The sequence below is a fragment of the Nilaparvata lugens genome, chromosome 10 (genome assembly GCF_014356525.2).
Source record: "Nilaparvata lugens isolate BPH chromosome 10, ASM1435652v1, whole genome shotgun sequence".
NCBI lineage: Eukaryota > Metazoa > Arthropoda > Insecta > Hemiptera > Delphacidae > Nilaparvata > Nilaparvata lugens.
The window spans coordinates 36702683-36730104 of NC_052513.1; the positions used below are offsets into that span (position 1 = coordinate 36702683).

General features: G+C 35.1%; 1 protein-coding gene across 7 annotated transcripts in view; it reads right to left on the reverse strand.

The window, feature by feature from the left end:
* Positions 1 to 609: 609 nt before the first annotated feature.
* LOC111045811 (putative mediator of RNA polymerase II transcription subunit 26) overlaps positions 610 to 27422 on the reverse strand; it is a 101119-nt gene continuing 74306 nt past the window's right edge. For 4 of the 7 annotated variants that reach the window (XM_022331287.2, XM_022331286.2, XM_039436787.1 and 1 more), the window contains 4 exons: positions 19058 to 19188; positions 12149 to 16049; positions 10161 to 10268; positions 610 to 3479 (listed from right to left, as the gene is read on the reverse strand). In XM_022331287.2, the coding sequence (XP_022186979.2) occupies positions 3432 to 3479; positions 10161 to 10268; positions 12149 to 16049; positions 19058 to 19188 (4188 nt within the window). In that variant the 3' untranslated portion in view covers positions 610 to 3431. Of the gene's footprint in view, positions 3480 to 10160; positions 10269 to 12148; positions 16050 to 19057; positions 19189 to 24249; positions 24390 to 24619; positions 24928 to 27422 lie in introns of those variants that run through there. The other 3 variants (XM_039436788.1, XM_039436789.1, XM_039436790.1) reach the window with 3 other exon arrangements.

The window sequence follows — 27422 nt, forward strand, 5'->3', positions numbered from 1 at the left end:
TATTATGGCCACATATGATTTGCATGGTGTTTCAACGAGAATTTGCACGTTGACATTTCAAAATCAATTTAGCCTATATTCTATTTTATTGAATAATAACTTTTAACCACATAGCCTAAGGCGGGATGCACACCGGAGAAACGCGTTTCGTGAAAAAAGTTTCAGGAAACGTGAAACGAAAGTTGCTCGCAATCGACTGATAAGATTAAGCAGGGAACGTTTCTTTTGTATGCATGCGCGAGTGAAACGGATTGCATGAAACAAGTTTCATGAAAGAGGGCTTCACGAAATGCGTTTCTCCGGTGTGCATCCCGCCTAAAGCATTTTAAAATATACTTAACTGTTTCATTTGGGTGGGCCCGGCCAATGATACTTTAGAGTATACATGCTTTCTCATATTTTGATATGAAATACATTATACATGATTTCTCTTAGGAACCCCAAAACTATATTTTATATACAGTATATCAGATTTGGCTGAAATTTGCACAATTGATGCATGATCTGAGAACTTTCAAAGCCAAATTTGGCGCAACTAGGAGATAAAATAGTTGTATTCATCATTGTATGCATCAGTAGGAAAGGTAAAAAAATCTGAGACCGAAGAAAGAAGTTTAAAAAAATGAAATATATTTCCGCTTTATTCACAAAGAAAAATTTTCCAGATTGACAACAAAAATCATAGAGTAAAAATTACTAGTAAAGAATCTCAATGTGAGATAAATAAATTTGATAACTAAATTTAAGGGTAATTAAACTAAAATTTATTCCAAAATCTAAAATTATAAAGAACCAAATACATCTCAACAATACTAAAGTCTGTAAAATTAGCAGATCATCTCAATACAGTATCAAAAATAAAAGAAAAACCTTCAACTGAGAAACTTTACAAAAATTATCAATACGTCATTATAAAGCTCGGAGATAGACACATGGAGAAACACCGCTTATCTCCTATCAACATTTATTATACGAAATTTGATCATATCGATTGAATTGCATTACATCCAGACGAACACTAGCTAGTGGGTCATGCATATCAAACATATTTTTCTTGGTACAGTTCACATGTAAAAGGGAAAGACTCATTCTACTAGTCACTTCACAATATGTAAAAGGGAAAGACTCATTCAACTAGTCACCCTATCATAAAAATCATTCAACATTCAATCAACTCACATAGTTCAATGATGATACATATCCTAATATAAAAGCTAAAAATCAAAGTAGAAATAATCTACATAAAAGTAGCCTTAAACAAGAAAGTAAACATCTCTTAATATTTATAAGTAGTATAAAAAGGTAATAGTCATTTTGGCTTGTAAAAATGGACAGTATACAAAAGCCAGGAAAGTTATTTTATAAATAGAAACAACAAATAATTGTCTTTTTCCTTTACATCCTTCTTCTAATCTGTCTTTTCCTCTAACACTTCATCACCATTCTCAGTAGACTAGTTTACAAAATCGTATTAAATGTTGGGTAAATAGCTTATGAGAGCTAAACTTATAACCCTTATCTACTAAAACCACTTACTAAAGCTATAATAAGCTGTAACATTGAAATTGAAATTATCTTTATTCTACTAAGAAGTAGAAAGTACAAAAAATATACATATACAAAAATTGAAAAAGGTTCCTCACATGGGCAAAGCCTGTGTGCGAGGAACGAGAAAATAAAGAATGTTTTTGGATTTTTGAGCTTTTCCCATTAGTTATTCAAAAAAACTTGAATGCAACGAGAAAAAACATCAGTTAGTATGTTTACTACGCCATGGTTATATTATCAATTTATATAATTAACATTTATTTCACAACAATTAGTCCATGGACATAGTCTGCATAACTTCTAAGACTATACATCAGAAGAATAGCTTCCACTTAGGCCTATATAATTATTCATAAATTGGTTGAAATATCGAAAATGATTAGAACCGAAGAGAGGATCTGGAAAACTCACATTTATTACACAAACATCGATTTTTGGGCGTACGATTTTTTCCGTACTTGAACATAACCTGGCAAACAAATTGAGTGCATCTGCACACAGCATGTGTTTGCCAAGCTCTGTTTAGTATGGTAGAATTTACAAGGACGGCAAACATTCGACCGTCCAAAAATCGTGTGTAACTGGATTCAGAATAGCATTACGACGATCACTGATCAGAATCTATCAAATTTGAATAGAACTGACCAAGATCAAAATGCATCAGCTACGGTGTTCAATTGGTTATTGAACTTGTATTTCACATGATCCAAAATTGGTGAGACATGTATTACAGCAGCAAAAATAGAAAAATAATCAAATTTCATTGAAAGTAAAACTATTTACAAAAGCTACGAATGAGATATATTTACAAAATCAAATTTTTACACAAATAGTAAGAAGGAGATCAGGCTTTCGCCAACAGAAATGAACTGTTTTCCGAGAATCTAATTATTCATTAGGGAAATAATAGAAATAGGTTTGATCCAACGATCTAGTTTCATAAGGATACCTTATAATCAAATTTCAAAAATGAAACTAATAATTGATTACACTTTGAAAATTTCAAGATTTATAAGAATAATAACTTGAAATAAAATTTCAAAAATAAAACTGATTCTTCAATACACTCACAGTTGGGAAAATCAACAGTTTGATTATTTTTTTCACAAAAGAGATAACTATACCTATAGAATAATTTTCCCTGTAATATACGTATATACCTGTACAAAACTTGACATAAATTTGTCGTTATATATAAACTCTTTTCCCAACTGAATCTAGATAATCCCAAATAGGTACTTGATCACAGTAATAAATGTTTTACATTTACAACTATTGCACAAAGCTGGGTAACAAATTTGAAAAAAAACATTTCCAAATCTACTTCAAGAAACTGCCCATACAAACTTTACAAAATAGGGAGACCTTCTTCACAAGGTCGATTGATAAAAAGAGGACTTGAAAGATCTAACTCTATTTTCATTTCATTTAAAAAACAAAATTAAAATAGATCATGAAAATTGATTTAAATAAAATATTTCTCACTGAAATGAAATATTTCCTGCAGTAATTAACACGATCAGTAATGACAATGTATTTAATGACAGATTCATAGCTAAAATTTCAGCTTCACAATTATCAAATAATACATTATTTAAATATAGAAATTTGCACCTCTGTGTAATATATGGTAACGTGAATCAGGAAATATTCCTGAACGATTGCACTAAATTATTGAAAAAAAATAGCCAAGAATTCGTAAATTGTTGCAAATCGCATTTTGTTTGAATCTTGGACATTGAATTGGTAGAAAAATGAGAAAATATCGAGATTATATGAGTGATTAGATGATAAATTGGCGCTAAGTAAACCAACGCATCAGTTATCACTGGAAAACATCTCTCATATGAATATTGTGGATGGAGACTGGATTAGAAGAGGGTTCAATCTTTCCCACACGTTAACATGTGTTGGTCTTCCCAGTCAGCTTGCTGCAACAAACCAAATCAGTATGATTAGTAAGCAGTACACATTTACTTTAGATTGTACACATTATCTCATTTCTTTATTTTTATAAAATGCTGGAAATGTACAGAGACCGTAAAGACAATCTACAGTTGTGCACACAGGAATCTGTCAGCGGTACATGAATTTGAAAATTTATTGTGTTACCCACTAATTAGTCGTTCGTTTGCAATCATCGACTAAACAATAATCTTAAACAAACGCATCCTCACTATTTGACGATATCTATATATATATATATATATATATATATTATATATATATATATATATATTATATATATATATATAATATATATATATATATATATATATATATATATATATATATATAATATATATATATATATATAAAAAAGCTAAATGGCACTCACTTGCAGAACTGAAAATCTAACGGACCAAAAACGTTCAAATTTGGTAGGTATGTTCAGTTGGCCCTTTAGAGGCGCACTAAGAACGGATTTAGAAAAATTTCGCCCAAAATCAGCGTTTTTCCAGCGTTTTCTCAGCTTTATCGAGAATAAATGAACAGAGAATGTTCAAATTTGGTACAGAAGCTCAGCTAGGGTGTGATAATGTTGTGTTAGAAGGAATTTGCAATTACGTCAAAGATATACGCCCAAAATTAGCGTTTGTTTGCTTTTTCTCAGATTTATCGAGAACAAATGAACAGAAATTGTTCAAATTTAGTACAGAAGCTCAGCTAGGGTGTAATAATGTTGTGTTATAAGGAATTCGAAATAACGCCAAAGATACGCCCAAATTAGCGGTTTTTTGCGTTTTCTCAGTTCTTTCATCAAGTAATAGACAGAAAATGTTCAAATTTGGTACGGAGGTTTAGCTAGGGTCTAAAAATTTTGTGATGAGGTGACTCTAATATTTCATCAAAGTTACGCCAGAAATCAGCGTTTTTCTCAGCTTTTCTGCGTTTTCTCAGTACTTTGACTTTCTGATGGAATGAAGCATGCTCAAATGAAATTTTTATATTTGTAACATTTTATTGTGTTTTGTTTCGTAAATCTTTGTAATTTTGTTTTATCTTGTTTTGTGTGTTTTTAATAAATTGAAAATTGAAAAATTGAAATATGCAGGCGAGCGAAGAGAGCCCGCTTTGTAATTTTTGGCCGATCAAGTCGGTGGTCCAGGGGGCGAATCCCCCTGGCTTGACGGATATGGCGAGCGAAGCGAGCCTGACTGCTATATGGTCTACTATATAACGGTATTGTATTGAATAATTTAATATGATATTACCAAATTTTTTATTACTGTACTGCAACACAGGAAGTTTTGCAAAACTCTATCTTGAGTCAAGAACATTTTTAATAAAATAATATGATAAAATATTATAAAACTTGATAATTGGTTTACTTTTACGGTTCGCCTTTTTCAATAATCTACACCAATTTTTACAGCTTTTGAAATGTTTTATTGTATTTCTTACTCATTTTACTCAAAATCCACTAATTGAAAAATAATTTCAACAGGACTCAAATTTCATGATTTTACAGTGAAAAATGGAAATATCGAGTCCTCTACCATCTTCATTCTAGAAACCAACCTAATATGAAGTTTATTCTTCATCTGTGGCTTATTTTATAAAACTTGAGCATATATTTCAGATTCTAAGACAAACAAACACATGGTAGGCTACCATGCAATAAAATGTCGATTAATTTAATAGTATGTGAGTACTTCTCGAATAAACCTGTTCTACAAGACTTCTACACAATAGTTCAAGTAGGAAATTAGGGCGCATTAAAGTATAAAATTAATTATTATTATTAATTTAACGAAAATCCAAATTGATGCTGTAATTCAAAAATTATTTGTCAGCCCGGGAATCAAATCCAGTACCTCCTAATTACCGGTAATTTTATACGAATATAAATCGTATAAGATGATCGCTGCTATCCAGAGATTGTCAGTTTGGTTTAAGGGTAAGCACTCCTGACCGGCAATTAGGAGGTACTGGGTTCGATTCCCGGGCTGACAAATAATTTTTGAATAGTAGCGCTCATCGAATTTCCATCTAGCTGTTTACCCTGTTGTCAATATTTGTATTAGCAGAAGTATTCGGGGTGAATTACAGCATCAATTTGGATTTTCGTTAAATTAATAATAATAATTAATTTTATACTTTAATGCGCCCTAATTTCCTACTTAAACTATTGTGTAGAAGTCTTGTAGAACAGGTCTTCGGGGTGAATTACAGCATTTAATTTGGATTTTCGTTTAATAATAATAATTAATTCATTAGCATTTGAATAATTGCAATATCTCAGTAATTTCCATCTATATAGCATTTGAATAATTGCAATATCTCAGTAATTTCCATCTACAAAATTAATGATTGAGTTTCGCTCTTTTGCTCATCAATTTTCCATGTATCTAAATCTATCCGTTTAGAAATATGTCTTATTTATTTTGGGGATTGTTGGATTATTTGGAAAATGAGTTGGAAAAATAGAAGAGATCGTACTACAAAACTGTAAGATTGGATTTTTTATTTTTTTAATATACCTACATACCAATAAAACTTTACCAACCAAGTGGCATTCAACAAAAATGGTGGTCACAATGAACATTAATAACGTAACTTGTTGATAAAACTGTCTAGTTTGTTTTTCATTTGACAAATCTGATAGAATTGAACGATGGATTTGACACATAAATTATAAGTGAGGCTCGGTTGCACAAAAGCCTGTTAAGTATTAACCTTGATTAAATGCCACGAGAAGCAATCAGAGAAGCCTTCTTTAAAAAAAACCTCCTCTGATTGATTCTTTCAATCGCCAAGCATATGATCATGATTAAGAATTTAACATTCTTTTGTGCAACCGGGCTATAGAGTTTGATAAAATAAAGAGTAGTGAACCCCCGGGCTGGAGAACTCGCTCAAAATGCCGCTGAAAATCTGTCAGTTGTTCTAATGAAAGCAGTGGAAAGTCAAGAGATGGTATAGTTTCAAGCTGCATTGAGTTATTAATTGCATGCTAGCAGCTGATTTGTGATTTTAGGACCGTTTGTACAGTCGAAATTAAATCAGCTGGTGGCTAAAACTCAACATGAAACACATTATAACGAACGAGATTTGACACGGATTTAATCCAGTTTAAAATGAAATTTAGTTTTAGGCTGTGCAAAGGCTAAAAATAAACTTCGTACTGGTGATATTTTTCAAAGTTTTTCGATTTGTGTATCATCAAGCTATCAAAATGAAAAAGTTTTCTCAGGAAAACATTATTTTCTGATCATTAATTTTTGAGATATGAGCGGCTAAAATTTAAATTTTCAGGACAGAACATTTCAAATTTGGTGAGAGGTAAATCCATGAGATTTGAAGGATGAATTCTTAATGGTATTGTTGATCTAGTAAAACAAAAATTTTTGAGAAAGTTATTCAATTTACCAAAAATAACTCAACTAAGTTATTTTTGGTAAATTGAATAGCTTTCTCAAATTTGATACTTAAGGAAAAATTTGTTTTACTAGATCAACAATACCATTAAGAATCTATGCTCTAAGTCTCATGGATTTATCTCTCACCGAATTTGAAATGTTCTGTTCCGAAAATTAAAACTTTAGGCGCTCATATCTCAAAAAGTAATGATCGGAAAAAATGTTTTCTTGTGAAAACTTTTTCATTTTGATAGCTTGATGATATAAAAATCGAAAAAACTTTTAAAAATATCACCAGTAGAAAGTTTATTTTTAGCCTTTGCAAGCCTTAATTAAACTGTGACTGTGCAAACGGCACTTAATGATAAATAATTACATATTTTTCTCATACACTTTCAATGCTATCCTCTTAGCCTATATCTTTGAAAAAAAGGACGAAGGAATGTGTCAATTTCGTTGGCCAACGAACTCAATCTGCAAGATAATATTGAAGTAATGTATGTGGAAAATTCATTGATGAAATCTATCGAATGCAATCGTTAAACAAACCTGCAAACGGACATTCATGTTCATAACCAATGTATGTATTGAATAGAGTTTGATTGATTGATTGACAGCGACTCAAGCTTATCAAGTAGGCTCATCTAGTAAGTGACTCAGGCCTCTAGCATCAATAGAAACTCGCAACGCTCGTAAAGAGTTGAGACTCCAATATTAATTTACAAAGTGAATTTAAATAGAAATAAAAATCTCAGTATCCTTTTTTGAATTATTTTATCACAGCATGTTTCAACATTCATTGCCATTTAAAAAATCTGGAATCTATGAACTTAAATGTAGTGATTGCGACAAATTTTATATAGGACAGAAAAAATGTAGAAACATATTGTGATAAAATAATTCAAAAAAGGGTACTGAGATTTTTATTTCTATTTATATAACAAGTAGTCCTAAACAGAAAAAAGAAAGTAAATTTAGTATGATTGGATTAGTAAATCAAAGTATAATTGAATGAGAATAGCGGGTTCTTACTGATGTCACTGTTGGCCTTTAGTCGCTGTCCGTTTGTTGGTTTGTTCGACGATTAATTTCGATAGCTTTCATTAATTAACTTCAAATTTTCAACACATATTCTTTCAATCAATGAGTTCGTTGGCCAACGAAGTCGACTAATTCCTTCATCCCTTTTTGAGAATATAATACCACAACATTGAAAATCTATAGTATAGTTATCATTACAAATGACGAATCAGCTGTCAGCTGGGATTATTAGCCTAATTTTATGCAATTAGAAACTGGAAGCTGTAAGAAAAAGAGGGAGGCCGAGGGTTCGATGGATGCCGGATGTGGAGAGAGACCTGGGAGCGATGGGAGTGAGAGGTTGGAGACGAAAGGCAGCAGACAGAGAGGCTTGGAGGCAGATTGTGGAGGAGGCTAAAGCCTACATCGGGCTGTAGCACAAGGATAAGTAAGTAATCATGCATGCAATCGACAGCTGAATGCAACTTGAACTATATTGACTCCACTGCTTCCAATAGAACAGCTGATATATTATTTGAGCGAGTTCTTCAGCCCGGGTGGCTTACTAGTTTTTCCTAGCTCGTTCATAATGAGTGTTGAACAGTATTTAAGTTTCTTTTATACAGTGTACAGTAAATTAACTTCATATTGATTTTTGTTGGTGCGGAGTCCCTTGCAGGAATGTCCCGTCTCTCCTGAATATAAAATTTCAGCCTTCTATTGGTCTTATGACTGTCATACTTCATACAATGTAGATAATCAAAACACAATAAAAAAATTGAAATATATTTTTTTCTAGCAACACAATATTGCTATAAAAAATAAAGGGTACTTTTGATATTTTTTTGTGTTTTAATAATGAGTAGCACGTGAATAATGTAGACATTAGCAACACAATATTGCTATAAAAAAAGGGTACTTCTGATATTTTTTTGTGTTTTAATAATGAGTAGCACGTGAATAATGTAGACATTAGCAACACAATATTGCTATAAAAAAAGGTACTTCTGATATTTTTTTGTGTTTTAATAATTAGTAGCACTAAAAATAAGTGTGAATAATTGTACATTAGCAACACAATTGCTATATCTTTTTGTATAGCAACACAATGTGGCTATAGAAAATAAAGAGTTATTTTATTATTTATCTATTCCCATGGCTTTTATTAGCAGAGAAATCCGTTTGGATGTTCTGCCTTGCCGTATTACCCAATGTCATTTCCTATTAACTCAAGTTTATAGGTTATGAATTGGGTTCTTCATGTTTTCCCACTAAAAATTTGCACATTCACTTCCTGAGTTTCTATTTTATAAAGTTTGAAATCAAGAAAACTTATTTTCAAACACAATTCACATTTAAAAAGCAAACAAATATAACATTTTGATGATGTTGAAAATTTCACATAAATAAAGGGTTCTTTTGATATTTATTTTGTGTTTTAATAATCTATAGCAGTGGTTCTCAAAGTGTGGGGCGCGATGAATGTTCAGGGGGGCGCAAAGCTTGGAAGAAAGATTAAATAATCTTGGTAATAAATTTAAATAATTTACTTCTAAAATAATTACTTCAAGCAATCTTTCACTTCTAAAATTCTACTTGAAAATATTTTAATGAGAACTTGAATGGTTTGGCATGGATTCAAAACCCATTCAAATTCTCAATCAATGAGTGCTCCCTCAACATTATAGAAAAAGAAAACCTCATTGATCTCCAAGGTGACTATGCACTTAAAATGAAGTTTGAAGAATATTCTCTCACATCCTTCGGGATTGGTGTGCACGAGGAACACCCATTTTTGAGTGGCATTGAAAATATTGACTTCATTTGGACAACTTATTTGTGTGAAACTGGGGTTTCTTCTCTAGCTGCCATGAAAAGTAAATTTACATCAAGACTGGATGTGATCCAGGAACTTAGAGTAGCCTAATGAGAGCTCACACCTCTTTTCAACAAACTCTGTACGAATAAACAAGCTCATCCTTCACACTGAAGCTCTTTTTATTGTTAATTGCTATGAGAAACAAAAGTAACAACCATAAATTATAAATTAAAATAAATTTATAATTGTTTGTATAGAATTTGTTGTTATACGCTTATTTATATGTAGGGGCCCCCGGCTTACAGCTGAATTATGCAGGGGGGCGCGAAGTGAAAAGATTGAGAACCACTGATCTATAGCCCTGAAATGAAGAGTGAATTATGTAGACAATCATTTGCATTTTTATTTACCTGACATTCATTGCCACAATAAACCGCCTTCTGACAAACACTGCAAAGGCACATGGCCGGCTTGGAACAGTTACTCCGGCTGCATGTCCCAAAAACAGACACAAAATCCTGCAAAATTAACAAATATTCATCACAAATCAATGATAAAATAGTGAAACAAGCATAACAAATTCATAACATTACAAGACAAGTGAAAGAAAGTTATGCTTTCAAGAGAGAATGCCCTGACATTCAATTCGATTCATCAAAACAGTTTTTTTATTTTAATTAATAAATGAACAAGAATATTATCAACTGAATAAATTATTAATCATGAATTAATAATCTACTCCTAATTAATCATGTACAAGAATATTATCAACTGAATAAATTATTAATCATGAATTAATAATTTACTCCTAATTAATCATGTACAAGAATTGAATAAAAAACACAAATCTGTTGTCAAATTCTACACTGTTTTATTTAGTACACGACCAAGGTTTCGTGACCACACCGGTCACATTTTCAAGTTGACTAAAGCTAAAAGGTTAAGGTAAACATTGAACATTAAAATTGGTACATGTTCAAAGCCAACATAACTAACTTAATACATTTAGTGAAGAGAAATAGTAATTGGTAACTTCTAATTCACTGTTGTCTGAATATATTACAAAGAATGTATAAAATATGTATAAATTAATTGAATATAATATAATCTATAAACTTAGTCTTAGTTGGGGACCAGCTGACAAGGGTGACCAGTGGTTTGTTGACAACAGATTTGTGTTTTTATTCAATTATGGAACGGTTCTACAATATTGACAATGACTCAGTCGAATGTACAAGAATATTATCAACTGACTAAATAATTATTAATCATGAATTAATAATCTTCTCCTAATTAATCATGTACAAGAATACTATAAACTGAATAAATTATTAATCATGAATTAATAATCTACTCCTAATTAATCATGTACAATAATATTATTATCAAATGAATAAATAATCCGCATCAAGAGAAGTGACTGTCCCCACAAACTAATGGAAATAGCAAAGCAGATTAATAACATTACAAGTAGAAGAAAGGTACAATGCCCCGACATTCAATTCGACTTTCAATTGCCCCGACATTCAATTCGACTTATCAAAATAGTTTTTGTCCTGACTCCTAATCAATAATGTTCATGAATATTAATCAACTGAATGTATATAATCAATCACAATCTAAACGAATTGGATAGCAAAAGTTTATCAATTCTCCTGTTGAATTGGTGTCTGCAAACAGACGGATATTTTATAATATATTATTATTATTATAAAGATAGCTATGAACTTAAAAATGATTGTAGAATAATATTTAAAGATGCATAGAGCATAAAGATGCCAAATATGATGTTGACAATGTGGGAATATAATTAATTAAGGCAGAGAACAGGCAACGCTGCTCTTCTATCTTTATCCACTGCCATTATAACGTGGACCTCACTATAATAATCAACTCTCATTGAAATATAATAATAATAATAATATAATAATAATAATAATAATAATAATAATAATAATAATTAATTTATTGTATAAAATACTATAATCATAATACAATTATGACATTGGAGGAAAAACTAGGCTGAGCCTGTACTATTTCTCTCCAAAAATTTTGATAAAATGTTAATATTGTCCAAAAAATAAGGTTATGTAATCACACACTGATTCGTTACTTGATTTTCGGTCCAGGAATGATGATTTAAAATTTTGAATTTTGAAGGTTGATTTCATACTCTAAATGAATCACAGAATGTATCACAATAAATTAAAAACTTTAGAAATATTGCACTTATTTAAAACATTCTAATAAAAATCAAAAACCCACTATTTGTTATTCACAGCTCAATATTAATATTAAATATTAAGTAGATAGCCTTGTATAATAGGTGTTAATTTCGTAAAAAAGTGAGGGTATATAGAATAGTGGAGAAATTTAAAACAGCATAAACTTTACTTACAGAAGGAACTTCAGTTTTGATATTGAAGTCAGCTGTTTCGGAAGTTGTGTTTGTTGGGTTCTCTTTGATTGGTGTTGTGCCTGGTGAAGCGACTGCCTCTTGTGCGTTCGATGCTGCAGACGTAGGGGTGGGGTAAACATCAGCGGTGGGTTCAGTCTTGATTACTATGCCAACTTTCTCAGCGTCACTGCCACTTGCAAGTCTAACAACACCAGTCGGCGCTTCGACTGTTGGAGTAGGTGGAGGAGTTGGTTCGGTGATGATTGGCATACTAGGTAGAATGACACCATTATCAGCTGGTTTGGCCGGTGATGGTGCACCAACTGGACGGTGTGAAATGGTGAGAGAGGGTGTGGTCTTTATGACACTGACTCCCTTCGATGGCGAAGGAAACAATTCGACTCCTTTGCCGATTTTGATCGGTAACTGGTTTACAGAATCATCTTTCTTGCCAGTTTTAGAATCAACTGGGTCTGTAACATCAGTGCGAGGGGAAGAAAGGGGCAGTCGTATCTTGAAATTCACAGATGGATCCTTTTGTGGAGTCTCGTACCTGGTTTGTGTCACAGAATGCATTGGTGGGCTATTCATTGGACTTAGTTGAGCGTGGTGAGAAGGTACTGCTGGTGGGCTATTCATTTGTTGAGCATGGTTTTGTGGTGGGTATCGATTATAATTGCTTTGCAGGTAGTCTTGATAGGTATTTGCGACAGGTTTATGCTCTTGGTGAGCATTTTGAGCTGGACTCATGACAGGTTTACGCACTTGATTTGCAAATTGAGTTTGGTTATTCAAAGCCATTGGATGACCTATATTGGCAATTTCATGATTGCCATGATAGCTCAAGGTTGGAATAGGAGATAACAGATTTTGTGCCAATTGGGGAGGCTTGTGAACAGGTGTTGGCAACTGTTTCTTCAGTGCTGGTGGTGTTGATAGAGTTTGACTGAGTACTGGGTGGTGGTTGGTTGGTGTTGCCAACTGTTGATTGATGGGTGCTGGCGGTGTTGCCAGCTGTTGCCTGAGGAACTGCTCGAATGTTGTCTGCTGGGTAGCTTGTGGTTCCAAACCTGGTGCCTTCAAATACCTCTGCTGCTTTTGCTGCTGCTGCTGCTGTTGCTGTTGTTGCAGCTGCTGTTGCTGTTGTTGCAGCTGCTGTTGTAACTGATGTTTCTGTTGCAGCTGCTGTTGTTGCTGCTGCAGATGTAACTGATGTTGCTGTTGCAACTGCTGTTGCTGTTGCAGCTGTTGTTGCTGCTGCTGATGTAACTGATGTTGCTGCTGCTGATGTAACTGATGTTGCTGTTGCAACAGTTTTTGCTGTTGCAGCTGTTGTTGCTGCTGCTGATGTAACTGATGTTGCTGTTGCTGTTGCAACTGCTGTTGCTGATTGACATTTGGATATGGAGGTGGTGGTTTCCTGCCTCTCCCAAATGAATTGGATTGCTGCTTTTGAGTTGCATTTCTCTGTTGAACCTGGTTAGGTATCACAGGAGGAGTCTCCCTACTCAACTGATTTGGGAACTTGTTAGGAAAGCCTTGAGAGGATTGTTGGTGGTTCACTTGAGGCTGTGCTCCATTATCTATTATCTGCATGTACCTTTGTTGTGGTAGTGGCTGATTATTACCTTGGTTTTGAAATTGTAATCTTCTGTCGTCCATCAGTGGTTTGCTCAGCCCTCCATGAAGATTGTTTACTTGATTCTGGGGCTTCACACTTTCGTTTGGCACCATTGGATAGCCTGATTGCTGATTACCAACTTGATTATGTAGTTGCACTCCAAAGTTTGTTGCCTGCATATATCCCTGATGGTGAATTGCACCTTGAGTTGCAATACCTTGGGGCTGTGATTCCTTCACTGGCGAAGGCTGAGGATAGTGTGATTGCAGTTGTTGATTTTTTTGCAACTGTTCTGCATGTAGTACTGGGTTATGAGGCTGTAGTTTGTTTAGTACTTGTTGATATCCTTGTTGTTGTTGATATCCCTGCTGCTGTTGATATTCCTGCTGTTGTTGATATCCCTGTTGTTGTTGCTGATATATTCGGCTTTGATTGGGAGGCTCTTGTTGTTTGACTGGCTCTTGATGACATCCCTGCTGATTGACTGGATTCAAATTGAGATAGTGACTCTTCAATGATGGCACCTGTGAATGGCCAAGTTGTGGTTTGAGAGTGGTATCATGGATCTGAGACTTCACTTCCGTGTTAGTTACATTGGAGTATCCAACTGCTTGTTGATGAATTCTGACTTGATGTTGTGTTTGTTGCTGAACTCCATCTTGAGGTTGTGTTTGTTGAACTCCAATTGGTTTATGAGGATATCCTAATTGATGCTGGATAGTATGCACATTTTCAGACTTCAATGCTGCATTTAGTGGTGGATATTGCAAGGTTTTTTGTAGAATGTTAGTTTGACTTGGAATACAGTTTTGTTTCATTTCTTGGTATTGTCTTTGTTGTTGAAGGTTATTATCCTGAGGAGGACTAGGCTTAGGAATGGTAGCAGGAGAGTGTTGGGAAGAGCTAGGCTTAGGAGTAACAGCATTGGAACACTGAGGATGCTTCACTTCAAACATAGGCAATTGATGATTTTCCTTTGATTGTGGTATTGTTTGCATTGAGTCACTGTTTGGAGGAGTAACACCTGTTGGTTTGGGATGAATCAGTTCATTGGAATGGAACACTCCATCCTTGAACATACTTTGACTTATTTTCCAATCCTTATCTGCCAACTGTTTCAAATCCATCAAGCAAACATCTATTTTCAAGGCAGCCAGAGTTGAAATGATTAGTGAAGCAAACATCTTAGGATAGAGATTGAGAACTTTAAAAACCAATTCATTTCTATAATTTGAGACAGACAATAAGAAAGCCATGGTATTTCTAGCTTCTAGAAAATGTCTCAGACCATTTTGGTTAGTTGATTGATTGTACTGTTGCAGGATTTTGCAATAGAGTAGTATGACCAGTTCCCATCGAAATGATATTCCAAATTGGTTGACGACCTGTTCAAACACTCTCGAGAATCCAATAGCATGATGTGTTGTCAGAATAGTTAGACACTCCTGCTTCAACAATGTGACAGTTCGCTGTTTCGCCAAATCAGATACTACAGGTATGAATGCAATCTTGTTAATTCTGACATTAAAGTCAGTAATCACTCGATTGGCATCTGTGAAGATTTCAGAAAGCTTTGCAACAAGAGACATAATTGAGGAATTGAAATGAAAGTTATCAAGCCTCACGAGATTCGCTTCAATTGCCTTAGCTGTATTTGTGCTTTCTTCTCCAACAGAGGTGGGGGATTTTGCCAAACGATCGCACAGTTTCTCCACTATTTCCAATGTCTTCTGGGCTGTTGCTGTGTCATCAACTGTTTCTTTTTTCAAACCAGCAACAGGCGCATGATTGTTTGGGGCTTTGTTGATGAGATGCCACCCAGGCGAGTCACCATTGTTATTTGTATCATTATTATAACTTGCAGTAGTTCTTGATGTGTCAGGACCTGTGTTCTGTTGAGAGTCATTGTTCATAGGAGCTACACTATTGTTTGCAACAACTGTCTCTTGTGTGAGAGCTAAACTATTGTTCCCAACAACTCTCCATTGAATAGGAGCCACACTATTGTCTCCATCATTTGTCTCATGAGTGGGATCTACACTATTGTTTGCATCCAGTCGCCATTGAGTGGTTTGTTCAGTGGATGTGTTTGTTGTAATCCTTGAATCACTGTTTTTCTTCTTCCTGGGCCCCGCTACATTGTTGAGTGATTTCCTTTTGGTGCCAGTTTTTGAGTCTGTTGAAGTGATTGGTGCCGGACTGGAGAGGGAGAGGGTGGTTGTAGCTGGTGACGGAGAGGTCAGCTCCTGGCTCTTGGCTCTTTTCTTCTTGGGCGCTCTCCTGAGAAAAAAATCAGTGAATATACTAATGGAGCATTGAAAATGAATGGAAACTGTATTTTTTACAGTTGCACTATTGGTACAAAATATTATGAAGCACTATTGATTGGGTCAATAATTTAAAAGATCCCAATTATTAATAAGTCATTATCAATCACAGAGCTAGACCCAACTTAGCTCAAAATGAGCAAATGGAACAACTATGATAATCATGTGAGCAATGATTCAGGATAACCAGAGAAAAGCTTCATTTGAGTATCAAAAATCTAAAAATATTTACTTGAAACAATTTTAAACCAAATGACTATAATTTGGACGTTATTCAGTAATGTTTCTTACAATAATGTGAGGTTATTTCATTACAGTGAATTGCACTTCACTTTAGATCATTGAAAAGAGCTTTTCTAATATCAGAATGTATTCCAAGTCAGGTTGTAATGCAACTTATGTAAACTAGCGAATATTATAATTATTGATCCTCATTAACAAAAGAATTATATTTTTGTGACAGATCAATCATCCTTAAATAATTGGAATTGCTCTATATTTCAACATAAATGTTTGAACAAAACGTTCAGTCCAATATGATTGCATCTATGGATGAATTCTTGTATGAATGAATGGATGAGCAGGTCATTGCTCGAATGAATCCAAGGATTATTGATCCAGTGACTTTGGTTACTTCAAAAATGTAAATTCAGCTAAGTTTAGAAATAAGTATCTGAGTGGTCAAGAGAATGTACACAGATTTGAGCATCACAAACATGCGCATTTCACTTTCCATCAACTGATTCTATGCTTTATTATACCTGTACCTTACTGTTTCTGTAAAAACACATACACCGTGTCCCCATGAAGAGGTTTATACGTTTAATTTTATATTACATGCCCATTCATGTACCGAACTTTTTTGAATTTTACACAGTCTACAAAGTAGGTTCTGAAAATATTCTTGGAAAATTTCAGCTCTCTAACCTTCGTAGAAACAAAATGGCGGCATATTGAGAATTTTACCCATTCGCTTCCTATAAAAACGACTTTCATGAGTTATTATCTGATTTGTTCACTACATTGTAGTAGTGTTGCCTCATTTGATGGTACCAGAAATGAATCAAGCAATCTTTCAACAAGATGGTGCTCCACTTCATTTTACAAATCATATCATGCAATTACTAAAAGACAAACTCCATGGCTGTTGGATTGATCATGGAAGTGATTTTTTAGATTGGCCACCCTGATCACCAGATATAGGCTAGGGGGGAACTTTTTATGGGGTTACTTGAAGGAAAAAGTTTATACCCATATCTCCAATAAATGATAAGGAACTAAAACGATCAATAAGAGAGCAACTTCTCCAGATAACACAGAGTTTCTTTGTAAGAGCTTACAAATCATTTTTTAAGCACTGTTATCAGTGTATTGCTGTGGATGGATTTCAATTTGAATAATTGTGGACTTTGAGGTTTTTCATTAGGCTATGTTCTAATTTTTCTTTTTTGAAAGTCTAAAGTGCACCAATAAAAATATTTTATAAAACCTTTTACACCTTTTTAATGTTCTTAAAGTATCGTTTTACAATATGCCGCCATTTTGTCTCTGTTGAAATTTTCCCAGAATATTTTTAGAACCTACTTTGTAAACTGTGTAAAATTTAAAAAAGATCGGTGCATGAATGGTCACATAATATAAAATCAAACGTGTAAATCTCTTTGTGGGATACAGAGTATATACATAATCAGCTAATGAAAAGTGAAATGCGGGTATTTGTGGCACTCAAGTCTGTATGCAACTTTATAATGTTGGATGCCTGACTTGATTCAATGGCAACTACCTATAAAAATATACCATAATGTATTAAATGTACATAATGTTTTATCATTAACAGTTTTAAATGTATCTGTTTCATTTTTATATAGAAGGAAGGAGTGCAGTACTGTTGAACATGGACTTCTTTTGTAAAAGTTACAACTTACAGTGGTGAGGGGAATGGCCCTGTTATCGTTCATTATCTTGTAAAGCACGCTACACATAGGAACATTAATAAGGGACACAAGCTACTATGGGAACGCGAAATTGAAATTATCCAGTATTCCAGAACTTGAACGTAGATGACATTTCCAATTCAGCTTCTGTGTAGTAACTTTTCCTATAAAGGAAGTGAGAATCCATTTATGAACAGATATGAGGATCTCAGCAAGCTAAGACCACCTATTGTGGGGCTCTCTCTTCCGAACAGAGAAAACTAAACTACTTATACTAATACTAGTACTTACTTATACTAAACTACTATACCTTACTAAACCTGTACTATACTTAGATTGTTTTATTCTAGGATTCCTGAGTTGATGCCTTAGAAATTGTGGTGCGTCCCCGGCCCCCCGGCAGAGCTACACTCTTAAACCTGGATTAATACTCACACAAATTTCTAGTATAAACAGCCCATAGTAGTTAGTTGACGCTACTAATGTCCTGTGTGCAATGTGCTTGAGTGATAGAGTTACTAACCCAAAAGTTATTGTACAAGTTCTTGCTACTTAAATTCCATCGAAATAATTATAATAAATAATTCCATCAAAGTCTCCTAATAAAGTATGGTACTTTTAGGTACTAAATATTGTATGGTACTTTCTATTGTCATCCAATTGATAAAAAGTGTAATTATTGTATTTTGAAATTATTTTGATGGAATAAACATCTATTCTATTCAAGTTTTATAATATCTAAATCTTCGTTCATACAATGAGGAGTATTCTGCTAATAAATAAAAAAATACCTTTATTTTTGCCACCATTGCACAATGAACAGTGCATCTTTCTAAATTTCACCCATTGCTTTATATTTAAAATTTTCAATACATCTTGCCTGCATCGCTCATTTGTGAGGTAAATTAAATTTTTTTTAAAATTAAGATTGTAATAAAGGGAAGGAGGGATAATCAGAATCAACATGAATGGAAATGGTTAATCAGAAAGGTCACAATCATTCTCAAGAGATGTAAGGGCAGTTTACCTTTGGGCCCAGAAAGCGAGTTCCTCTTCAGTGAGCTTTATCAGCCTCACTTCAGATCGCATCGCCAGCTTTTGAAGTGCCAGCTCGATGCTCGCACCTTGAGGAGGCCTTTTGTACGGCATTGTGTGATTCTGCAACAAAAGAAAAAAAAACGTTAATTTATTCAGTTATTTACTCTTGAAATTGTACAAAACAAGGTGAGCCTATGGAAACTCACACACCACCAACATCACTCAAAAGATATTGAACTGAGGGGACGAGATTCTGTTACCTTACAATTGAATATAATAGATAGAGCATTGCCATGAGAAAGGGCCATGACGGTTTTGACTCCAGTCACTCTTGAGAAGGTGATTATTCTATTTTCAAATGTGGATGCAGAGAAGCAAGAGCAACCTGATTACCACTCATGGTTCAACCCTCCAACTGACAATAGCACATCTGGACAAAAGTTGGAACACTATCACAATAAAAAGGGCAAATCCTCTCCAGCATCAACTGTTTTTTCTTACAGAAACTCATGACATTCCACTTCTCCAATAGAATTTAAGGCCTACCATATTATATAATATATTCTTAATCTGAGTGAAAATTTTGGCAGTCAATTGACGTACAACAGACAAATAAGCTGTTTGGGATAGCTAAATGGAAGAGCTCTAGTTACAGTTATTGTTTGAAACCTCTGAATTGAAAGGCCAGCAACTAACGATACAACAGGTTTGTGAAACATGATTGTACATGCTTTTTGTGCCTTCGATGAAAGGCTTCAAGTGGAAACAGCTGTTTGACAGCAGTTTTTAACATAAAATAAACCACTGGAGTATAGAAAATGTAGATCAGAAAAAAAGGAATCAAAGACACAAAAACCTAACCTCGAATTCAAACAGCTGTCTTTTGCATAGAGGCTTTTATGGTAAACACAAAAAGCTTGTACAAGCATGTTTGACAAACCTGCAGTATCTGGCCAGCTTAAAGGGTATTTACACACGCATCGTTTTTGAAGGTTCAATTTTTTTGGACGTATTAAATAAGCCTAAATAAAGAAATAATTATAAATAGATAAATGGGAAACAGGCCTGCAACTGAATTGCTAGCTAATTCTATGTGACCTGATCCTTTGTGAACAACAACGCCTTTGTGTTGAACAACAATTTCCAACAACATGTGAGGAACATGATTCTCTTTGAAGAGCCTCCCTCTCTTATGTTAGAGCCCTTCAGTCGTAAATGTTGTTGGTAGCAAAAGCATTGATCCCAAAGTTCCTAGCACCAAATGGAAACTGGGCTGGAGTAACTGCTGTGTTTGAATGTAGTGGACTGTTTCCATTACTGCAAGTTCCCATAATTCACAAATAACTAGATCTGTAATGGAAAATAGGCTACAGAGTATAGAATGTAATTCCACATTCTATTATATCCTATACTCTTTGACTACAAACAACTGACTTTCAACAGACAAAGGAGCTGTAATAGAAGACCTTCAGTTACAGCTATTGTTCAAAAACCGCCAAACTGTTCAGAAGTGTAGGTTGCATGTGATGAACAAAGCGAGGGTAGTCGATTCTACCTACTGCTCATCAACTGAAGTTGCAAATGGCTATCAGCCTATGAGAACTGCCATGATGTGCAACTCCACACTACCACAGCACTGCAACCATTTGCATCTAACATCCATTTGCATATGACGTTTGTTCCTGAGTTAGCCAAACAATAGACAGAGACTGACAGGCAGCTGAAAGGCTGTCAGATACATTCTATTGTTGGCTTTGAAGTGAGCACTGCCAATCGATTTCCACCGAGCTGCTATAATCATCTCTGTTTTGGGGTCGCCGGCTAGGTCACCCCGACTACTTGACACCTGGTCATTTTGGCCATAACCTCATGAAAATATGAATAAAAAAAATAAATAAAGGCCTTTATTGACCTTTTCAAAGAAATCATTACATAATATTATTGTATATTTAATTGTTGGCAGATCTCCATGGCAAAGTGCCGTCAGGAGTCGTGAAAATATACCATTGCCGTCAAGTCCCCCCAACTACTTGACACCTACTGGACCAAAGGTTCCAACTAGTCATGACCGTAAACGACAATTTGACACCTCGCACCCTCACGTCAGGGTGTCCCCCCGACTAGTTGTCATCTCATTAGAAAGGAGACAAGTAGAAGAGGATGGCTCACGTCACCCTGACTACTTGTCACCTACAGAGCACCGGTTGGCACAACTTAGACCCCCGCGGCTTGGGATCAAGCAATTTTTATTACTGGTTATGCACGGTTCAGGAGATATTCGCTGTCTTTGCTATTTTTAGGACAAATTTTTTCGAGTTGGTTGAAAACAGAACAAATTGAATAATAAGCCTTTTTGATGACTGAACAAGATGTAGAAGAAAGGAGTAGGAGGAGAGGCGGTGGGTTGAGGAGGTGGTGGAGGAGAAGGAGGAGGAGGCTTGAGTTACTATTCATCTCAAGTTTATAAACACTTCAAATTCTAAACACATTTTGTTCAGTTATATTTTCCCGTCGGACACACCGTTTATGAGTAAATTGAGCCCAGATTATTAATGAACCCGTTTTAGAGTTTATTGATTACTCAAAATTACAAATAACTTGTCACTAATGCTAGACAAATATTTTGAGGCTCTTTCAACATCCAGTCTGTTTCTATACTTATTCTTGATTGCACCATGGTTGAAAAGGCTCACTCACAAAGACATGATGTTGAAAATACAAAATTAGGAATCTTAATGCTTTTTCATATAAAACTTGATAGTTTGGCTTCATTTTCCAACTTCCAAATGAAGAGCCAGCCGGAATGGTGATTTTTTGTGGAGTGGAATCGAGGTGATAGGTTGACGATTACCTATACCCTCGTAAAAATACACCATTGCCCTCATGTTGTCACCCCGACTACTTGTCACCTACTGGACCGGAGGTGCCAACTAGTCATGACCGTAAACAACAACTTGACACCTCGCAACCAGCGTCAGGGTGTTCCCCCGACTAGTTGTCACCTCCTTAGAAAGGAGACAAGTAAACGGGGATGGCTCACGTCAACTTGTCCCCTAAAAACCGGTTTTAAAAGGGGACAAGTAGTAGGGGTGGCACCTAGTCGGGTTCCCCTGTTTTGTCACCAATTATGCCAAATGTATGCTGAGACGCATGCAACACAACACATGGCGGAAAACTGTGCTATAATGTTTCCTAATAACGCCGTGTATGCTGAGACACATGCATGTATGTGTCTGAAACACGCCTGGGTCGGCATGTCACAGCTTGTAGCACAGACACAGATTTTATAGCACATGCCACACATGTTAATAATGTTTAGGTTATAGACACCATTCTAGGTTATTTTTTTGGTCTGAAGAGCTAGAAAAGATGACAACCGAGCATTTGATTGAGATGATGCACGAGATTCTTGCCCTTTATGATGTGAATCACGAAGATTACAATAACAAAAATATATTTCAAAAGACTCCGGGGCGGGTTTGGAGATTCGCCAACCCTGGGCTACCCACAATTTGCCAAACCCCTTCAACTCGAATAAAATAATATGTATTGTAAACATTAAAGTTATGCTCCTATTCTTATGATCGCACTTATTAATCTTTACCATGAATATGAAACATGAGATGTCACAACTTTCATCAACTGGCAATTACTAAAAGATCATGAAAAGATTGTCCAAAAATGTATGTTGATTCAAGAACAATCAAATTAAAAAATATATATTTAGCAACAAGCTAACTCTATATTTCAATAGTAATTGGATCGTTATTTAGGCCATCTGAAAATGATTATTTTCCAATTTGCTGAAACGCATTATATTAAAACAATTGTTCAATTCCCATATCAGACTCAGAATAGAGGAGTGGCAACTATTGCCAAGGTAGGGATGTGCGTGTATGTGTTGTGCCTCAGCATGCGCTGGTCAAAAATTCGTGTGTTCCGTGTCTCGTGTGCGCCATGGAACGTGGCTTGCGTGCGCTGCCTCGCGTGCGTCTCAGCATACGCCCGGCCTTATGATTGGTGTGCATGGTCAGAGGCGTCTGTCCAAGATTCAGCTTCTAACAACTTGAACGAGAGAGAGAGAGCGAGAGAATTGATATTTATTCAATACATCTTGCACTGCCAGGTCTGATGAGGCATATGTGGCAAACACTGGTATAACTATATAAATGAAAATCGAGCCTCAAATTTTGACATTCAATAACTTTTTTATGTGTGCACCGAATTTGATGATTTTTTTCAGTTGAGTTTGTTATGTTCAGGAGTAGGTTTATGGCCTATCAAATTTATGATCCGACTTTAGGACTCTTTCCTACGGTCCTTCAAAGTTTACAGAGACCGGGATATGTAATCCTTATGGGAGAAGATTTGTGAGCAGGCCACACACAGAAATAAAAATCAGCTTTTATAATCATGCGTCATCCAACAGCTTGGGTGATCGGTAGATCTGTTTCTCTATTTTCCTTTTACTGATTCATAGAATTTTAATTATAATAATAATGCCGCGGTACGAACGACGATCAAACTTGGGTCGTAGAACTCGAAATGCTATAAATTTAGAATATGCACGGGAAAATTAGCAGCAAGGTATACCAAGATATACCATTCAATTTCCCAGCAAGCTGCATTCAGCTATATCTAGAAATACAAACTGCTGCACAACTAACTAAACACATGGGAAGTCCATATTGAGATATAAATGTAAATACTGATTGTTGGATAATTCTCATCAACATATAGTGCATTATGAGCTAAGGAAGAAGCAAGAAGCACCTGGATGCAAAATGCCGCATCACGCCACCTCAGGTGTGCATCCAGCTAAAGTTTGTCATGAAAATGCATCAACTATTTGGCGGTACGAAGTTCGCCGGGCCAGCTAGTCAATAAATAAAAATAATGAGCGAAGAGAAGATCGGTGCCCCGATATTATAATAAAAATAAACAAAATAATAGCACTTCCATGTCCATTCTTTGGAAAGAATATTAAAAATATCCTTCCCAGTAACTCTCTACCAAGAGAGGGAGAAAGAAAGAAAGATTGACAGAGGGAGAAAAGAGACAGCAACCAATAATGGAAATGGCCGACTGTGTACTCAACTCCTACCCCTACGTACCCACCCCCCCTTCGATGTCTATAATGAAGAGCAAGCATTGATGTACATCATAATTATAAAATCATACCTGAGTTTTATCCGTAATGATAGTTACGATGTAAAAAGTACAGTATAATAATTATTGTTACACATAAAGTAGGCTATATTAACGATGTGTTGCGTATTGAGAAATTGAGTTCTGAGAGATTCTTGAACAATGTGCACGCTGTAGACTCTGAGACAACAATGCATAGAAATAATGCTGAATGCATGCATGATTAAGAATAAAAATTGTGACTTGTAGAAAAATTGTGATTGGGTGACAGAGTGGAATGGTAATGAAAGAACAGCAAAACGATGGTAATGGACGTACAGCAAAACTATCAAACCACACACACAGCTAAAAGAACGCTAATTCAACAAAATAACAAGAACAATGGTATGATATTGATACATACCGAGAAATCCACTTGAGGAAATATGAAATAGCAATAACTACAGAATGCTGACGTGGTGGAAAAATGCTGGGAAACAGTTCAAAGTTGAATTTTGCTCTGTAGTTTAAATTGTGAGAAATACTGCGAGAAAATAATGTGAGTTATTTTACCTCTTTAAAAATGATAAATCAATCTCCCAAGCCTCTTCCAAGTCGGTTATGAAGAAGTGAATATTCACGATGAAATGGGAGCTTGTATTCACGGGACACTATATTCACTAAGAATAATAAGCTGAAATGTCTGAAGGAACTTGAACGATTGGTAAACCCTTCCTTATCTAAAGAAACAGGATAAAACAAATCATACAGATAATTTTATCGGAATTTTGCCTCCTTCTTCTTACAGTAAGTAACCTGTCCTTCAATCACAATCTACAACTAACCTGTTCGAATTGGTGATTACGTTGAATAAAAATTATTATTAGTAGAAGAAATGATAGGGTAGAAGATTAGATAAGGGTGGTAGAATGAAAGATAGCAAAATTAATTTGGTTTTTCGTTCAATAGTACAATCATTAGGAGCGAAAATGACCTCTAAACACTAGTAGTTCTGTGAACAGTAGACCTCACGCAGTTTTTTCATCCACAAGTATCTGATGTCATCTGTTCTAGTTGATTCAGTTGAATCATAATTTACTCTTGAAAATGTTAATTGTTTTCTCCAAGATCAAAAATTCACTCATGTTAATAAACGCAGTTCATGTTTGAATTTGTATCCCATAGATGATTTATCCAGTCTCGTGATAATCTTTCCAACTGATAAAAATCTGGTGTGGCGCACTCACACAACTTTCCTTGCCGTTATGAAAATTGATCACCTGACGCTAGTGTTCCCGCGCATCTCAAGTCTACTATTCAAAGATTTGAGCCAGTTGGTGACAGGGCAATAACGCTGGAGACACATGAGGTCTGCTATCTCTTCATAGTGAATGATTTAATAGAATCAACAATAATTTGCAATTGAATAATCACATTATTAGAATAATCACATGAATAATCTCGAATTTAAAGCTTATTTTCAATTTTAGGTGAAAATGTTACTGAACATTAATTGTAGAGATTTTCATGCTCAATCTACTCCACTTGATTTTTTTCGTTTCAATTGTATCTGAAGCCTGATAATTGGGAATCTATCTGCATTGATGGGGCGGAGCTCCTGAAATTTTTACAGATATGGGACTTGTGGCAGTTGATAGAGCTTATCGATGACTATTTAAGGTATGAATTTGATCAAAATCGTTGGAGCCGTTTCCGAGAAAATCACGAAAAACCCTGTTTTTGACAACATTTTCGCCATTTTAGCCGCCATCTTGAATTGCATTTGATCGAAATTGTTCGTGTCGGATCCTTATAGTGAAAGGACCTTTCACTGATTGACCTTTGATTTGACTTCCACTGATTGACGGACCTTTCTGATTTGGCCAGAATAAAGAGCTGGTTCGACCATAACTCCTTAACCGTTAATATAGATAAGACCAAATACATGCCCATCACAACCCGTAACCAGCAAGATCCAGAGCCAAGAGACCTAATACTTCATTCGTGCAGAGATCCAACATCAACAGTCTGTAATTGCTCAAAACTAGAAAGAGTAAATAAGTACAAGTACTTAGGTATTATAGTTGATAGTGGTTTGAGTTGGGGTCCGCATATCCAGTTTGTGAAGCAGAGACTTAGAAGGTTATTGTATGCATTCTCCCAGCTAGGCCATGTTTTGAGTGAGGCGCACTGTAAGACTGTATACTTCGCTTACGTCCAGTCAATCATCCAGTATGGCATTCTTGTGTGGGGGGGTCTGCACGCTACTCTCTTGGAGCCGCTTGCGGTGTCGCAAAGACAAATAATTAAAACAGTTTTGAAAAAGGAACAGCACTACCCAACAATTGAATTATTTACTGAATTTCCTGTTTTAAATATTAGACAACTTTACATAAAATCTCTACTGCTCTTTCTAAAAAAAAATAGATATAACATTCTACCCGAAATTCCTCACACCTACCCCACACGATTTAGAGTCAACCATGGATCGCGACGCCGCGGGTGGCTCATGGACTGGAGTTGAGAACCCCTTTCTATCTTTCTCAACTTCTGTACAGGAATCTGCCGGCTGAGATTAGAATCAGTATGGAGGTATGCAGTGTGCCGGCATTCAAGCGTATGGTGGAGGGGTGGCTATACCGCCTTGGCACAGAAATGTCTGAAAGCCTGCTTCGGTCTATGTACTGGCATTAATCTATTATCCTCTACGATGCTTGGAATTCACCCAGATATTTCCATTTCTCTTATTCAAATCCCTTCATATATTTTTTTTTCAATTCCAAAATCTTACCTGAGGCTCCGCTTGTCCCTGCTCTATCATGTTCTATCATTTTTTTATTTTTTTCCTTATCTATCTTTATTTATTTATTTTTTTTTACTAGCATTCCTTTTAAATGATTCCATTAACTTTTCAAATTACTTCTATTTATATTTTAAGTAAATATAATTTCTTTGTAGTTAGTTATCTAACTCATTCATTATTTATAAACCGAATATTTATTTTTTCTCCTCACAATTTAATTTATTACCTAATTTAACTTAGCAGCCTGATATATTTCAGGCTACCCAGAACTCACCCCTACACACAGACGAATAGTCTTGTAGGGGTATTCCTGTATCTATGTAAAGTGTGTTTAATTTCCTGTAATGTATATTTTTGAGGAATAAAGCTTATTTGATTTGATTTGACCTTAAGTTCCAAATTTCAAGTCATTCCGTTAATTGGG